The sequence below is a fragment of the Garra rufa genome, chromosome 21 (assembly GCF_049309525.1).
Source record: "Garra rufa chromosome 21, GarRuf1.0, whole genome shotgun sequence".
Taxonomy (NCBI): domain Eukaryota; kingdom Metazoa; phylum Chordata; class Actinopteri; order Cypriniformes; family Cyprinidae; genus Garra; species Garra rufa.
The window spans coordinates 21,431,149-21,450,049 of record NC_133381.1 but is presented as its reverse complement, the minus strand read 5'-3'; the positions used below and the strand labels follow the sequence as shown (position 1 = coordinate 21,450,049).

The 18,901-nt window shown below is 36.4% G+C and overlaps 1 protein-coding gene across 1 annotated transcript in view; it reads right to left on the bottom strand.

Annotated features, from left to right (window-relative positions):
• ush2a (Usher syndrome 2A (autosomal recessive, mild)) overlaps window positions 1–18,901 on the bottom strand; it is a 356,033-nt gene that overhangs the window by 306,468 nt on the left and 30,664 nt on the right. Inside the window, exons 6-9 of the mRNA XM_073826569.1 lie at window positions 17,214–17,398; window positions 10,633–10,854; window positions 7,583–7,676; window positions 1,226–1,421 (exon numbers count right to left, since the gene is read on the bottom strand). Of these exons, the coding sequence (XP_073682670.1) occupies window positions 1,226–1,421; window positions 7,583–7,676; window positions 10,633–10,854; window positions 17,214–17,398 (697 nt within the window). The remainder of the gene's footprint in view (window positions 1–1,225; window positions 1,422–7,582; window positions 7,677–10,632; window positions 10,855–17,213; window positions 17,399–18,901) is intronic.

Genomic DNA, 18,901 nt, shown 5'->3' with positions numbered 1-18,901 from the left:
CATCGTCTTATTATCTTTTGGAACAAGCCTGTGCCATTTCCGGTCGAAAAAAACTTGTTGAATAACTGCTTGGTTGAATAAAAGTAACTAAGTCAGAATTTGCCAGGGTATGAATAATTTCGGGCTTGACTGTATATAAATTATTCATTTAATAATTGAATAATAATTTAAATCAGACTTTGAGGTTTCAATACATTTCAAAATTAAACTTTACACTTCAGATTTCAGCATTTTTATCTATATTTTTTAAACCTTTTTTTATTACAAATTATAGACAGTCTAAATCTATTTTTCAATTTAACCCTTTTCTAGTCATGCCTATTATACTCGTTAAAATTTGTAATAAAACTGTAAAAATAAAAACTGTAAAAATAAAAATAAAAATGCAAAACAGTAATTTTCCCAAGTGGTCTCAAATATCTTAAATTATAAGCATAATAAGACAAAGGTTAAATTGAAAAATACACTTATAGTTAAACTTTTTTTACTTTTTTATTTTTATATATATATATATATATATATATATATATATATATATATATATATATATTTTTTTTTTTTTTTTTTTTTTTTCTTACAAGTTCTAAGCAAAATGAGAAAGTGTACCTAGTTTTGTGCTTTTTTTCAATTATAGCAATTTTTAATAAATGCATCATTATATATAAATTATTAATTTAATAATTTAATAATATTTCAATTCAGACAAAACTTTGAGGGTTAAAAAAACTTCCAAATTTAAATTTACATTTTAGATTTTTACATTTTTATAATTTTTTTCCATCACAAATTACAAGCATAACGAGAGAAAGGTTAAATTGAAAAATACATTTTATAGCAATTTTTAATAAATGTATCATTATATATATATAAATTATTAATTTAATAATTTAATAATAATTTGATAATTTAATTCAGACAATTTTAAAACTTTTTTTATTTTTGAAGATTAATTTTTTGCATTTTTTGCCTTTAGTTCTATAGGACAGTGTAGATGAGACAGGAAACAAAGTGGTAGGTGGGGGGCGGGATCGGGAAAGGCCCTTGAGCTGGGATTTTAACTCAGGACGCCCGTAGTGCCATGCCCCTTCATGTCAGCACGCTGCCCACATGGCTACTGGCGCTGACTAGATTTTCACTGTTTTACAAACAGGAAAATTACAATACAGTCACCCTCTGAAAAAACAAACAAAAAAAACAAAAAAAACAAAACATGAAATGCTGTTACCTGTGGTGTTATGTGTACAGTTATCACACACCCCTCCGCCTCCTCTAAAGTGTTCTCCAGGGTGAAGATCCAGGCTAGCACTGTAGTGGCAGGAAGAGGCGTGGCCGTAACACTGGCATGGGCGGCAGTTGTACGCCTGTACCTGATCTCCAGCTCTGAAGGGCTTGTCATTGAAGAGAGGAGAGCAGTGCTCGCACTGTTGGAGAGAGTGAGAGATCAGAGCACATCTACATACATCATCTACATATACATTTATCAGCAATATACAGATGCGACCTCAAGGTTCAATGCTAAAGTCCCCACAGTCACAAATAACACAATATTTCCATATGTACAAGACAGAGTAAAATCAGCTCATTTATTAGAAGTGACTTTCAACAACTGAACTATTTTAATAGGACACTTTCATCAAACGAACATCTCATAATCAAGAGAGAGCCGAAGCAGCAAGAGGAGAAAAATGAGTTTTTTGAGCCTTTACTGGCAAAGTATTTGATTTTTGTGAACAGTCATTACAAATTACGGAGAACATGGGAGGCATTAAATGAATGATTAAAAATGTATTATAAAAAGCAAAGGATTCCCCAGCGACTGCTCAAGCTGTGGCAGAGGCTCGCTGTGTCAGGCAGCCGTTTGGGCAGCTGTACTGGGCCGTGAGCCCGGAGGGAATTGCAAATTCAGCAGGCTGGATGCTGGAAGAGCCAGACACAGACCACCCGCCACTACAGCCCTCTATGCCAATCAGGGGTCTGACAACATGCTATAGGGATTTGGATTTTTATACATTGTAGAATGTAGTTTCAGAGAAAGCACATATAGGTGCAACAGTTTTGCAATACTAAAGCATAAATTACCCTATAAAAACATATTCCAGATATGAAGAGATATTAAAGGGATAGTTCACCCAAAAATGAAAATTCTGTCATTAGTGTCATGTCGGTCCAAACCCGTAAGACCTTCGTTCATCTTCGGAACACAAATTAAGATATTTTTGATGAAGTTCAAGGGTCAACTGTAATTTTTTGAAGCTATGAGAATACCTTTTTTGCGCAAAGGAAAGCAAGCAGTGTTGAAAGGGCCCTCACGCCCAGGTTCACCACCACCCGGTGGTTTTAGGAAAGCAGCGAACAGTGGACAATATGCATTTAAAGTGGTAAATATAGGAGGAATGTGTCAAAGTTATTTATATGTTCCAAACTTCCTGCTACTAGGTGGTGGCACTATGACTATAACTGGATATTGGCATGTAGATGTCTTCAGGCCAGCACTTTAATAAAACATATGAAGTTTGGTGCAGATTGAATATGGTATGTTTGTGTTAGTGCAAAGCATGACGTATTCTGTTACCAACAGATGGTGCTATGATTAAAAGGCTAGGACTCTTACCAAACATGTGAAGTTTGGTGCAGATTGGACATTGCATGTTTAAGTATGTTTAAAACAAGTCATTTCCTGTTGTCAGCAGGTGGCTATGATTATAACAGAATATTGGCCTTTACAGATGTTCAGGCTATTCTTATCGAACATGTGAAGTTTGGGGCAGATCGGATATTGTATGGCTATTCCCATGGCAAAACATAGAACTTTGTCAGGCCGCCACAGACATGCCCTTTAACAAAAACTTAAGATCTTTGTTTATCATCATTTAATAGGACTTTAGAGTAGACTGAACAAATGTAATATTGCTGTCATTAAATCTCTATGAGGAGTTAGTTAGAGCATAAAACATGCTACTTCCTGTTGCCAGTAGGTGGCGCTATGGCTATAACTGAATATGGTCATGGGCATGTGTTCAGGAAAGGACTCTTATCAAACTTGTGAATTTTGGTCCAGATAGGACATTATATGCCTGAATTATAACAATTTCTTTTTTCATGATGAAACATCAAAGTTTGTCAGGCCGCAACAGACATGCTCTTCGGCGAAAACTCAAGATGTTCGCAATTTAATGTCACAAAGGGTTTTTGATTACACTCACCAAATTTGGTGTTGTTCAGTTTAAATCTGTAGGCGGAGTTTGTTTAAATACAATGCCTGAAAATGGCAAAAACGGCACAAAACTTGCAGAGAAAATTCTAAATATCTGATTTCTTGTTGGGATTTGGACTTTGTACACGGGAAGTTTTTTTGGTGTGTTACATGTGTCTACCGAATTTCGTACATGTATGTGAAACATACATCAAGTTGAACTGAAACCTAGATCAGATGTAACTTTTCACTACTTTTGGCGCGTGTGCAAAGTTTTGAGTTTTCGAGCATGTTTAGGCCCTCAAAAATCTGAGAAATTTCAATAGGGTCCTTGCTTGGACCCCAATGACACATGGACTGTCACATGGACTATTTTAATGATGTTCTTACTACCTTTCTGGGCCTTGAACATGGTAGCTGTGGTCAGAAAGTTCTTGGATTTCATCAAAAATATTTAAATTTGTGTTCCGAAGATAAATGGTCTTCCGGGTTTGGAACAACATGAGGGTAAGTAATTAATGACAGAATTTTCATTTTTGGATGAACTATCTCTTTAAGTAGACTAATTTAAATCCAGAATTTCATCCATAAAACTAAAAACTGCAGGGCAGAGATCAGCACACGCAGATATTGTGTGTTTTGTATTCGTCTCCAGTGTGTGAGGTGGAGAGGAGCCGGGCTCCAGTGGGGAAAGAGCCTTCATCCCGCGTGAAAGGCCTCTGTGAATGCCATGGCTAATTTCACGCTCCCTCAGGAAAGGTCTGCGCGTGGCTGCACCAGTAGCGAGCCTACAGTTAACCTTTAGCCTGTTTGAAAACACAAGGTTTTAGCAATGCATTGCCAAAATGGCATTCTCCATCATTTATAGTCACTCTAGAAAAGACCGAAGGGATCGCACTGAGGTTGGTTACACAACTTTAAATCAGTAATTATAGCAGAAGGGACACAACTATTCCATTACTACTGATATGATTATGAATATACACTATATTGCCAAAAGTATTGGGACACCCCGTTCTAATGAACTGGTTTTACTACTGTGGGGGGATTGTGTTCTTCTAATTTGATAGAAACAGCTTTGACAGGACCCTTTTCTATTCTAACATGACAATGCCTCTGTGCATAAGGTTAAAAAAAAGTCCTAATCCCAGTTCACTTAGGGTGTACTCACTTTTGTTACCAGCTATTTTGACAATAATGGCTGTATGTTGAGCAATTTTTCTGGGGATAATAATTCTATACTGGTATACAAGCTGCACATTGACTACTCTAAAATATATCCAAGTTGCATTTCTATAGTATTGTCCATTGAGAATATATACTAAAACGGTTGCTGGAATGTGAGGGGTGTACTCACTTTTGTGACATACCGTACATGTGACCTGCAACACTGCCGTGTCTACTCAGTGACAATCAGTTTAGTCAATGAGCACTGAAGACGAGAAACAAGACACCAGCAGTTCTTTCACTGGCTCTGGCTGGAATATTACGAGGAAGTAAACATTAGTAGGGCCAGCCTAGATCTGTGTCTCAGAGCTAGTAAGCAAACACAGCAGATAGCTCCGGGGCAGGCGGCAGTCCCTCCTCGAAGCCAGGTGTTTGGGTCTAGGGGCGTTTAGGGCGGTGAGACAACTCATATTTATCATATTTACACACACACACACACACACACACACACACACACACACACACACACACACACACACACACACACACACACACACACACTTTCCAGCATCTACGTGTTAGATGTGGCCCTTGTTTGTTTCAGTGAAAACAACAACAGTAGCAGCAGTAGAGAGAGTGTGTCGTGTCTGGCCCTGAATAATGCATGGCATCTGGTGAATAATTTAAATCACCAAACATCAGGTTTAAAAGTTTAATCCTGGGACTTGCTCCCAATGTTCAGAATTATATGCAGCGATCTGGACAGTGCAGACTCTCAATAAGATGAACAGTAAAAAGATTCCAGAGAGGATCGGAGAAGATGGAGAATACTAGAAAGAAACAGTTCTTCAAGTACAGCAAGTTTAAACCCAACAATTTTTTCTGTACCATGACAGTTACAATTACTATTGCCAACGAGGGGCCGTCTAACACAATCAAATGTTACATATTTGCTTTTAATGTCATCTTGTATTGCACACAAAGCTTTGCTGAAGCTATAAATCAAACGCTCTTTCCTAAATGGTCTTTTTTTCTTTTTTTTAAATGTAGTGTGAGAAGGTCTAAGCAATTCAGTTCATTCTAAATGGTGCCGTCTATTAAATTAGTTTGTCCTGAATGGTCCTCTTTATCATGTGTAGTAATGTCTGACTCCTTTTAGTGAATCGGTTTGCCTAAAATGAACCTTTCTCTCATATTTAGCACCAGAATATCAGTGAATCAGTTGTTCATGAGTGAATCATTTGAAGTTAATACCAGTGAAAAGTTTTTTAACAGTAAGATTTTTAATTTTTTAATTTTAAAAAAGTCTCTTCTGCTCACCAAGCCTGCATTTATTTGATCTGAAGTACAGCAAAAACAGTCAAATTCTGAAATAATTTTAAAATAACTGCTTTCTATTTAAATATATATTTAAAAATTTAATACATTCCTGTGATCAAAGCTAAATTTTCAGCATCATTCCTCCAATCTTTAGTGTCACACGATCCTTTAGAAATCATTCCAATATGCTGATTTGCTGTTCAAGAAACATTTAATATTAATATTGTTATCAATATTTAAAACAGTTGAGTACATATTTTGCAGGATTATTTGATGAATAGAAAGATCCAAAAATCAGCATTTATCTGAAATAAAAAGCCTTTGTAACATTATACACTATACCATTCAAAAGCTTGGAGTCAGTATAACTGATATATTTGGGAAAGAAATTATAGAAATTAATACTTTCATTTTTCAAGGATGCTTTAAATTGATCAAAAGTGATAATAAAGACATGTATAATGTTACAAAAGATTTCTATTTCAGATAAAAGAGACCCATTTATCAAAGAGACCTGATACATTTTTATGTAACTGTTTTCAACATAATAATAATAATAAGAAATGTTTTTTGAGCAGCAAATCAGAATATTAAAATAATTTCTGAAGAATCATGTGACTGAAGTAATGAAGCTAAAAATTCAGCTTTGAAATCACAGGAATAAATTACATTTTAAAACATTCAAATAAAAAAGTTATTTTATATTGTAAAAATATTTCTAAATGTTACTGTTTTTGTTGTACTTTGGATCAAATTCATGTAATTCTGTCTGACATGAAGAAACAGAACAAACTGAGACAGACTAAATCCAGAAGAACGTCTCCAAGATGCTTCAAGAAATACCTGGAAAGCTACCCAAAAAAACTATGTGCAAGTTCACCTAAGGGCAAAAGCTGCTTTAAACGCAAAGAATGGTCACACCAAATATTGATTTAATTTAGTTAATAGAAGTTAATTATTGTATTTATTATGTATTTATTTAAACTGCATTTTTTACGTTATTTCTGACAGCATCCTCATTTTACACAAGTGCCTAAAACATTTAACACTACTGTTGCTTTGCAGGTAGGTTTCTTGAAGCATATTGGAGATGTTGCCACAGTTCTTCTGGATTTAGTCCGTCTCAGTTTGTTCTGTTACTTCATGTCATTCCAGACAGAATGACATGAATTTGATCCAAAGTACAGCAAAAAGTCAAATGTAGAAATATTTTTACTATTTAAAATAACTGTTTTCTATTTGAACATATTTAAAAATTGTATGTATTCCTGTGATGATGGAATCAGATCTCTGTGTGGAGCACTGGCTGTTATCAGACTCCTTGTGCAAACAAAAATCTCACTGGATTATTACAATTAATGGCAAAATGAACGCTTGAAAATGTAAACTGATATTTCCTACTGACACACTACAAAAAAATCGAAACTTATGACTTAAAACCATTTTTTTAGTTGGTGAAAATACTAGCGTTCTAATAATTTTGGCCACCACTGTAGCTTCCCAACATTGGCATTCCTGAAAAGTGTGAGTACTGGAGCCTTAAGTCATCAGAGCTTTCCCTGAGATATAATTACCTTTGCTGGACTCATCATCAAGACACCCAGGGGCTGATGGGACAGGGCGATTAAAGCATTGCTGCCCACAAAACCACTTCCTTCTCTTCTTCCCCTTTCTTTTTTCCACTACTTCTAGCTCTTTTCATCAGGAAACTGGAGATGTGCGTGAATGATCTCTCTGTCTCTTGTTTTCCTATTCCTATTCACTCTCTCTCTCTCTCACTGCTTTTTTTTCCTGTCATTCCATTAAAGCCTATTTTTGAGTGTGCTGTTCATTAAAGAGGACTCTTGCACGTCATTAAAGGGAAGTGGTTAATTAAAAGGGGGCCTCCCCTGCGGGACTCACATTAGCTCCATGTGTGTGGCTCTCTGGGAGGCAGGCGCAGCGGTACGGACTCACACTAGTGTCACAGCTGTCTGCATGGCCATGGCACTCACACCTAAGGGGACAAAGACACACAATTAGAAGCCACATCCTTCTGGAGAACCTTCACTGCTGTTCTTCTCATACATCTAATGGAACTGGTTCCCAAGGTAAAGACAGAATTTAGATTTACATTAATACTGTAAACAAATATAGGGGTGAGATTGAAAAATGAGCTCAAAGAACAGGATGTGATTATAAGCCAAATTTTGCTGATATGATTTGAGTTCATTTTCCACTTAAATAAAAAGGATGCATTAAATGATACATTAGATTAAAATTTTATTTCTAAAATGTGATTCAACAAAGCACTGCACTCTTTTGTCACTTAATATTTATTTTTATTTTCTTTCTTATGGTGAACATGGAAGATATTTTGAAAAATGCTAGTAATCAAACAGTTGATGGTCCCTATTGACTTTCTATAGTATTTCTTTCCCTAATAACAACCATTTAGTTCTTTAAAATCCTTAAAATCTTAAAAAATCAGTAAGTGGGATCAGTAAGACTTTTAATGTTTTTTAAAGAGTTTCTTATGCTCTGCAATGCTGCATTTATTTGATCAAATATACAGAAAAACTGTAATATTGTGAAATATTATTTAAATTTAAAATAACTGTTTTCTATGTGAATACATTTTAAGTTGTAAAGTATTCCTGTGATACAAAGCAACATTTTCAGCATCATTACTCCAGTCTTCAGTGTCACATGATCTTTCAGAAATCATTCTAGTATGCTGATTTATTATCAATGTTGAAATTTTTTTGGAATCTGTGAAAGTTTTTTCAGGATTCTTTGATCAATAAAAGGTTAAAAAGAACAGCATTTATTTAAAATAGAAAAGTTTTCTAACAATATACACTACTGTTCAAAAGTTTGGGGTCAGTAAATATTTAGAAATGTATTCTTTCTTTTATTTAAAGAAATTAATACTTTTATTCACCAAGGATGTGTTAAATTAATAAAAAGTGAATGCACAGATTTACATTGTTAGAAAAGCTTTATATTTTAAATAAAAAATGTTCTTTTTAACTTGTTATTCACCAAAGAATCCTGAAAAATCACAGGTTCCAAAAATATTAGAATGATTTATAAAGGATGATGTGGCACTGAAGACGGATGTAACAGCTGATGAAAATTCAGCTTTGCATCACAGGAATAAATTATATTTAAAAGTATATTAAAATAAAAAACACTATTTTATATTGTAATAACATTTTGCAAATTACAGTTTTTTTCTATATTTTTGTTCAAATAATTGCAGCCTTGATGAGCATAAGAGACTTCTTTAAAAAAACATTACAAGTTTTGCTGATCCCAAACTTTTGAGCGGCAGTGTAAAAAAGAAAGGGTAAGTAAATGATGACAAAATTTTCATTTTAGGGTGAACTATTCTTTTATGAAAAACATCTCCACTGTAATTTTATGTTGACATGAAATTAGTCTGATGTTAAATCAGAAAATATAATTAAAAAATTAAAAATATATAATTTCTATAGTTAATTTAAATGTAAATATATTATTTTCTGCTTCTTTTTCAGGCCACTTGGAAATATGTAGCAGGTTTCAACAAATCAAGAGGGTCAGCGACATCAACGGCACCTGACAAAATCTTTCTCTTCCCTTTTCACATTCTCTAGATCTCTCTATCAGTCTTTCATTCCTTCATTCTCTCTGTGCATGGCTAATAGGACGTTCGCATTCAACATTTATAAATGCCAGTGGAAATATCAACGGCGTGTCGTAATGTACAACAGCAGACCTGACAGGTCTCCATCAGACGGAACATGCACCTGCAGGTCAGCACTTTAATTATTCATTCTCAAGGGCCCTTATTCGGCATTATCATCCACCCATCTTTACACGACTCCCTCTAAAAGCAGCACCCTTCACCTCCGTTACTCAAACAAACAACGTAACAAGCAAACAAGAGAGGAGGAGAGTGGAAAAGAAAGAGGGCTGTCGTTATTGCTGGAGGTTATTACCGTATGAGCGTAAAGCCGACGCTAATGCTCCCAGACACAGCTTGACACCCTGTCAGAATACCTCAAAGGGTGAATTTACGCACATTTTAGTCCCCAAACACACATACATCCTCTTCTCAGCCTCTCACGGGTTTGAACTGTCAGTCTCCCTAAGGGGGTGAATCCACTACTGTTTACTCTCTGCCATTGTTTCTCTGGCGAAGCTGTTGCGATGTCTCAGAGAGCGAAAGAAGAGAGCCGTACAGGAAAAAAAAAGAGAGGGAAAAGGCGGGGAGGACGGGGGACACCTCTGAATGTCAGAGGATGATGAGATTTCACAGTCTCTAAATCTCGATTTCGTCTGTGCCAGTTTAACTAGCTCTTAATTAAAGCTGCCTTCTCTTGCTCACTCAGACACACTCGCGCAGCGAGAGCGAGCTAAGTTACAGCTGCCTGCATAATGACATAATTACCATAGTCGTAAGAACAGTGGCTGTTTAATGTCTGAAGGTATACATGGATATAACACCATGTCTCGGCTTCTGAAGAGACAAAAGAACAGATTCGACATTCTTGAGAGACGCAGAAGAACATTTCAGACTGATTAGCTGAAGCCTCCGAGAGAAAGAACACAAGTTCTGAAGTTGATTTCCAAATGTGGCATCCACACTGTAATTACAAGACCATTAACGGGAAGACAAAATCTGTGTTAAACATGGCATTACTCTCTGTGGCTAATAACAGACATGTCATCGATCCCCCAGTTGTGTCAAACTAGCAAACACCATTTGTCTGGCATCTCCACTAGAAAGCCTTTCGCTTTCATCAAAGTCTGAATTAACCTGCCTTATCTGCCTACGTATTTTCTCATCAAATCAAATTTTAAAAGTCTACAAATTAATGTCAAATTTTGTTACTTGGAACGATAATCATGGGGCAAAAAGGGGAGATTGTGTCGTGTGACAGTGACTAGGGTTGACGGGTGGCAGGGTGCTGCTGGTTTCAGACCTGCCACTGATGGTGATCTCATCCACAGCGTAGTAGCGATGACGGAATGGAACAATGGCATCTTGGGTGTGGTATTGGCCGTGGAGGTGGATTCTCACATGTGTGGCTCTCACAAATTCCTGAAGGGCGGCGCTGTTGTAGAAGTCGTTGTAGCCCGGGCGCAGGTTCGGCTCGGGTGTCAGCATGCTAAAGGTGATGTTTCCACGGGAGAAAGGTATGTTGCTGATACAAAAGACAGACAAAAAAGAAAAAATAAGTTTGCAGTTGTTAAAAGAGTTTTCATAGGGCCCTAAAAATAAAATTGAATGTATAACGCAGAATGTCATGGAATTTGTCAAAACTTTTGATGAATTAATCAAAAGTAGGTCAGTACACTTAAATCAAATCGCAATATGGTTTAGTTAGTATCTCTAAATATTAAGCAGCTAAAAACTGTTTAAATACGAATCCTGCATGTTCTGCGTGAGTGAATGGCACAGATGCACGGTTTTGTTTACTACACACATAGATGTGACGTTCATGGTGATTTCAGCGTCTGTCACTTCATCAAATGATGATATAAATAGATAAACAACTCTCTAACTCTCTCCAGAACTGCTCTGAGAGTACTTTATGAGCATTTTACCGTTTCAAACTATCATTATATATCATACATACAGAAACTTAATGGTCCTAATGGCAACCCATAAAAATAAAAGTTTGGTTTAACTTGAAGAAATTGCCAGAAAAATAATACTATTGTACAGTAGAATTTTTCTAACACTACTACTACTAAAATTATTTAAACCCTTTTTTTTCTATAAGGAATAATCATAATATTTCTTCCATGTTTTAATTTTGATAGTAAACCCCATTTGTATGCCAAAGAAATAGAGTTATTTTTAACTTTCATTTGATTAAGAGATAAAATAACTGTTTTATGTCAGAAAAAATAACACAGAATTGTTGTTTTGATGCATTCAAATAAGACATGCTTAAACAGAATTTGGCAACAATAAAACAAAACGTGAGTAAAAAATGAACCATTTCACAGGACCCTTAAAATGTAATTGTTGTTTAACTTAATAAAGTGATGTTAAATTGTATAATTTTCATGATACAATCATGCTACATTTTCATGTAGCACCTTCCCAAGGTACAGTCAGTTCGATGAAATAGACAGACTTCAGGGTGTCAGATCTGGTCTTTGTGTGGTGGTCACAATCTCAGCTGGGACTGTGAGTTGCTGGCCTACATCCGCCAACCTCTTCCAGTCCCTGGCTCCCTCCAACTGTCCAATCTTCACCAGTGAAGTGGCTCTTCTCCACCCCTGTTCCCCTTCTCAGACGAACAACATATCTTTAGTTGATGTTATGAGAGGTGTGGAGTTGGTAGATGTTCTTTTGAGCTCAATTGCTGCAGCCAGACATTTCAGCACTTGGTTGGGCCTCCATGTATATCTGCCTTGAGAAAGGCTCACTTTACAGGGTGGCTGGGGATGCGCACAGGGGACATGAAAGATCTTCTCCTAACCACTGCTGGAGGTTCTTTGGTGATGGAAGAACATTATATGTAGCTCTGAGGAGAAAACTAATCCTTCCTGTCTCCATCTCCCAGAGATCTTTGCAGCTGATCTTCCTTTTTATTATGCCGTTCTGATGGTGTTGCCTTATTCCATAAGGGTCTAGCCTGAGATGAACCTATAGTCCCCCTCTCCCATGTTGGACATGTCCCACAATGTCAGCATGATAAAGAGCAGATTTTGCTAGTCACTTCCAAAGAGACTGCAAAATGGGTTTAAATCAGACAAAATGTGTTAAAATGGGAAAAAGCAAGGTTCAAAATGACCTAAAATGGCTAAAAAGTCATTCTAATTGATATCTAATCTAATATGAGGGAAAATGTTTGAAGTGCAATCTCCAGACCTGAAAAGGTCATATATAATTAATACAATTTTTATGCAAAGCTATAAAATACTTTTCAGGCTGAAATTGCTATTTGTAAATAGAAAAAAAAAAAAACTTTTTCTGTAGTTCTGTAAATGGAAAAGCCATATAAATTCATTGGTCATTAAATGTAAAAACCCTAAAAATACGTTTAGTTCTTAAAATGTCTTCAATTATGCCATTATTTCATATATTTCATCTATAAAGAAAGTTAGATCAGGCAGTAAATGATGACAGTATTCATTTTTGGGTGAACGACCCTTTTAAAGTATTACAAACATAAAATGTACCCTATATTATCCTACTGACTTTAAAAAAGAAAAAGAAAAATGAATAATATTCCTGCATCTTAAGCTTTGAGCACGTGAGTGATTGAAAGAGACCGAGATTTTCAAGTTTTGACATAGCAGGGTAACACGTTGTCAGGTTGAAATGAAATGTGTCACAAGCTACTGAAATGAACAAACATCAAAGAAATTGGAAAAGCAAAGGTCTTTTCTTTGTATCTCAGAACTACTGAGAGGAAATTTCACTAATACAGGTTTAAAATATAGTTTAGTGATATGGGGTTTGAAAGGAAGATTTCTCAGAGGGCAGGAATAAATGGGGTGAATGAGAGAGTTCTCGAGGTCTTTCCAGGGGGCAGGACAGGTATAGCCCCTACTGCATTATTCACTCTCAAGAAAGATCCACAGAGCACTTCTGCACGTTTCAGCCCTAATGCCCGTAGACTTATCCAGGACAAACCTGTGTAAAGAAAGTATTTTGTCCCTATCTACCTGTGCTCTCTGTGTCTCTCTTTCCCGGCATGCTCTGATGTGACATGTCCAAAGAGTCTAAGTGCAGACCCATATGCCACTAGGTCGAAGCTTTTGTCTGTAAACTAAAATACTCAGACAGGTGAAGTAGTGAAACATCTGGCCAGTAGGCATTTGTCCAAGTAGGACCAAACTTAGCAGAATGTTCAGCTAACATTTTAAACATATTCATTATGACCTAACTTTAAGGATTACTCCACTTCCAGAATAAAAATTTTCTAATAATTTACTCACCCCCATGTTTCTAAGATATTCATATTTTTCAGTCACAAAGAATTAAGCTTTTTGAGAAAATGATTTTTGTCCATATAGTGGACTTCAATGGTACTCAACGGATTGAAGATTAAAAATGCAGCTTCAAAGGGCTCTAAACAACCCCAGCAGAGGAATAAGGTCCTTATCTAGCAAAAAGATTGCTCATTTTCTCTCAATTAATATTTAACCACAAATGCTCCTCTTGTCTAGCTCTGCGATGTGCATGGTACTCTGTGCACTCCGGTTCAAGACAGTTAGGGCATGTCAAAAAACTCCTCTCTCATTTTCTACAACTTTAAAATCGTTCATCGCTGTTTTACCTTTTTTTGTAAAGGACATTTGATCTTCTTTGCATGTTAACATGTTAAGTTGGAGGAGAACATGAGATGGAAGTTTTTCGACATACTCTAACTGTATTGAACTGGAGTGCACAGAGTACACGTGTGCATCACAGAGCTAAACAAGCCGAGCATTTGAGGTTAAAAAGTATAGAAACTGTACATTTTTAGAAAATAACCAATCATTTTGCTAGTTAAGACCATAATTCCTCGGCTGGGATCGTGTAGAGCCCTTTGAAGCAGCACTGAAACTGCATTTTTAACCTTCAATCCGTTGGGCATCATTGAAGTCCACTATATGGAGAAAAATCCTGGAATGTTTTCCCTCAAAAAACTTAATTTCTTTGCGACTGAAGAAAAAAAGACATGAACATCTTGAATGACGTGTGGGTGAGTAAATTTATCAGGACATTTTTATTTTGGAAGTGGAGTAAACCTTTAAAATGTAGTGTGATGTTATGTAGATCAGTGGTTCTTAACCTTTCTGACTATAAGGCCCCTTGCAATTGTGTTCTTACTTTTTAACTATTCATATATTAAATTAACTATGATTCAAATACTTGTAAACCATCATGTATCCCTTTGTAGTTTGCTGAAGCCCCTAGTGGGCCTCAGCCCCTGGTTTAGAACCACTTATGTAGACATGTAGACTTATATTTAAACATTTAAACAATGTGCTTCTGTCACGGTTGAGTAAGGGAGGTCTGGGTCCAAATGCAGGGGAGAGACTTTAATATAACAAAACACAAATAAACATAAACCAAAAGGCCAACACGGCACACCAAAACACAAACAAGGCAAGATCAGGAACATAAACTTCAGGAACAAGAATCACGGAAAACAAACCACACAGAAGACAATGCAGCCAGAATGAGTAGTGGGAAATGAGAGTTCTTATAGAAAAGACCAAATGGTGAACAGCTGTGAGTGAATCAGTGTTAATGACAAAACAGACGTGATGAATCAGAGTGCAGTGCAGGACAGCGACCTCAGGTGGCAGAGGGAAACCCCACAGCCCAGATCATGACAGCTTCAATGTGAGTCCTAAAAAAATGTAGGTAGAAGTAGGACTCAAAGAAAATTGCATCATTTAACCCTCTGGTGCTCTTCGTTTAGGGGTCACACTTGTGCTCTTCGCGGTCAGAAGTGACCGGACACCTGTAACGCATCCTGTAATTTTTTCAGTAAAACCATTCCAATTCATTTTTGTTTAATAATATTTTTTCTTTTTTCTTTTGCATTTTGAGAGGGTTTTGTGGTAATAATGAATATTTATGCTGTAATTAATATCCATTTTTTTGCCATTGAGAATAATAAAAAATTTTATTTATTTTTTTTTATTATTTTTTTTTAATGAATGCAGTATTTCAGGTTGAAATAGAGACTCAGCCATTCAACACTAATTTTTGAAGGCAGATTAGTGCCATCTGTTGGTAAAAAACGAGAAAAACATCTGTAATGGCAGGTGTAACTTGATGCCTGTATAGTTCTCTACAGAGCAGCTTGTGAATTGCCTAGTTGTTTTTAGACAATTGATTCAGCATTTTTATTAGGTGGAATAGTTGAACATACATTTAAACAATCTCAAAGACTATTTCTTATCCAGTTTGGGATAGTTTTTTGTTATAAATATGATTTGAAGTGTTAATTTTTTGTATATGCAAGAGAGTGTGTGTCTTTTGCACTCTGGATATGTAATTTTTTTATACATATATTTTTTTTTATTTTACATCTTCTCAATTTGCTGTGTTTCAGTTCATTTGTGCGTGTGTGTGTGTGGATGTGTGAGAAAGAGACAGAAAAATTCTGTACATTTTTGTATTTTTGTCGATTTCCCATTCATTTCCTGATGTCGGTCATTTTTGACCAAAGAACACAAGTTTTTTTTTTTTTTTTTTTGGAATCGTGCCCTCATTTTTTGTGTGTGTGTCCATAAAAGTCACTGAATTTGGTACCGTTCTGATGAAGCTGTGATTTAAAAAAAAAAATTCAAAACCGAAAATGTTTTGGTCAAAAGTGACCAAATAGAGGTGAGTATATTAGTGTGTGTGTGTGTGTGTGTGTGTGTGTGTGTGTGTGTGTGTGTCTGTGAATGGGTGTGTTTTAGAGTGTCACCCCTTCACTGCTGTGTACTTTTTTTCAGCATTGTGGAGGATTTGTAGATTGTACACACAAAAATTCTCTGAATATTTGTATTTTTGTCAATTTCCCATTCATTTCCAATGGTCGGTCATTTTAGACCGAAGAGCACAAGTTTTTATTTTATTATTATTTTTTTTAATCGTGACCTAATTTTTTATGTGTGTTCACATTCCAAATGCCATAAAAGTCAATGAATTTGATTTTTTGAAAAATTCTAAACCGAAAATGTGTTGGTCAAAAGTGACCGAATAGAGGTTTGTATATTAATGTGTGTGTGTGTGTGTGTGCGTGTGTGTGTGAATGGGTGTGTTTATGAATGGGTGTGTTTTAGAGTGTCACCCCTTCACTGTTGTGTACTTTTTTTCAGCATTGTGGAGGATTTGTAGATTGTACACACAAAAATTCTCTGAATATTTGTATTTTTGTCGATTTCCCATTCATTTCCTATGGTCGGTCATTTTAGACCGAAGAGCACAAGTGTGACTATTTTTTTTACGACCACTTAGCCTGCTTGAATCATGCCCTCAATTTTTTTTTGTGTTGACATTCCAAATGGCATAAAAGTCACAGAGTTTCATATCATTCCGATTAAGCTGTGATTTTTAAAAATTCAAAACAGAAAATTTTTCGGTCAGAAGTGACCGAAGAGCACCAGAGGGTTAAATGTGATTGCCTTTCACTAATCATTTTGTAAGGGATAATTATGCATGTTTAATGTGTACCGAAAAAAACAGACACATGAACTGTAGTTTATCGTCATAAACAGTTATGATAACCCTCTCAGCCCAAACCCATTAAAATAACTGTCCTCATTTTCTCTTTCGCATGCATGTGAAACCAGGTGCTTGTGTGGTCCATAACAGCTAAGTATCTCTGCTGTCTTGATTGCGGCCAAGGACAGCAGAGATCAGATCTGAGCAGGCTGGACTGCAGCCAAGAGCAGCATTTTCCTCCCCATTCTCCTCCTAGATCCTCCAAAAGATCACTAAACGACAATCCGCTGCTTTTATCAAAGTAGGAACTTGTCTCAACCCACTTTGATACAGCTTACCTGGCAGAAATCATTAGTTCAAGGACTGTTAGCGTATGTGTGTATATAGTACCTGGGCAACTGTAGACAGTTTACAGAATCAGGACGATCCAAAGGCCCGTTATCCTCCATCCCAAAGTAGCTACAGTTCTTGGCTAAGAACTGCCAGTCCTTCCATTCTGAGCTGCCGATTGTCTTCCTTTGAATGCGGACCGCTTCAGGCTGAGCATTGAGGAACTGGAGTATCACGTAGAAAACCTGTAAAGGAAGCATGCAAAATTGACAGAGGGTGAAATATGCATGAAATACTAAACAGCAATGGATTATCTATTATCTGCACAGCAACAGTCAATGCTCCGCCGCCTCCTAAAGCACGCCGGCGCTTTGAAGAACAGCTTGAAGCGCCGCTTTACTCTTCCCTCTCTCCCTCTGTGGCTTCATTTTGAGGAGTTTGTCGAGAAACTGGTTGCAGCTTTGACTAAGTGGACACTTCAAAGTCTGTGTGGTGGTGTGTTTTATCTGGTATTGAGAGGAGAGACTGAGGCAGAGCTGCATAAATCCTCTACTTCTTTACAGCTGGACTCTCTGCTCGGCTTGGCTTAGCCACATGGATGACTGGGCGACTCACTCAGACACACACAAAGGACTTTAGGTCGGCTTTAGTGTATTCAAATGGAAAAGACGCTACCCAGTGTCTGGATTTCAGAAAGTTGCCACACAAACAGACAACGCCGGGTTGAAGCGTACTTTAAACCATTGGTTCTCAACCATCTTTTCCATGTTTCTGGGTGGCCCAAATAAGTCTTAAAATTATGTTATATTAACATAATCATAATAAAAATGCCAAAAAAAAAAACTAAACAAAGATGTACAACATTAAACTGTTATTTTTACCATTTTTAAAGTTATTAATTTTTATTACCATAGGTACATATCAGCTTATATATGAGGATATAAATGAGGTAAAATTGTCAAAATGGTTAAGAATCACTGGTTTAAGATATAGCTGCAAGCAGCGATTACGGGGGTTCAAGCCCTTTAGTTAAGCACATATAAAAAAGACATGACATATTATTTGACAAGCCTGTAGCCACCTAAATCAATGATTTAAAAAAAAAAACATTTTTGGCAAATACAGGTAATTTACCTTAGAAATATCTTTTTTAACGTTTATGACTTTTAAAGTTGCAGCTGTGGTCTGATCTCTCCAAATCTTAGCATGCTTGTTTAGAATCACCCGTTGCATGTGCTCACCAGGTTTTGTGAAGTTTTGAGTTTTTGTTTAGGCTTTAGATAATTATTGACCTAGAGAGTCCAGAGAATTGCACTGCAGTGATTTTTCCAGATCAAAAAACCTAGGAGTAGTTCACAAAAGTATTTTTTTATATTTTCCCAATCAATCAACAAACAGTTGACAGCAGTGGTTCTACAGGCAGTTCAGAATAAAAAAGGTCTATTGCATGATATGAAAATTGTGCATATGTGCAAAAACATGCGACATACAATCGTTTATGCCCTTGAAAAATGTGATATTTCTCTCAAATTTCTCACAGACCTTTAGGGCCGTGAGTCAAACAGGCTCACCGAGTTTCGTTCTGATCGACCTCTGTTAATCTTAGGTGCTCAATGTTCATCGCCCTACGGCGGCCATGTTTTTTGAGATATGCAAATGTCTTTATAGGCACTGACACTTTAGACCAAGACCGTGCATACAGATTGTTATTTTGATAGGACAAACGGGTGCGTAGTTATGGCCGGTTT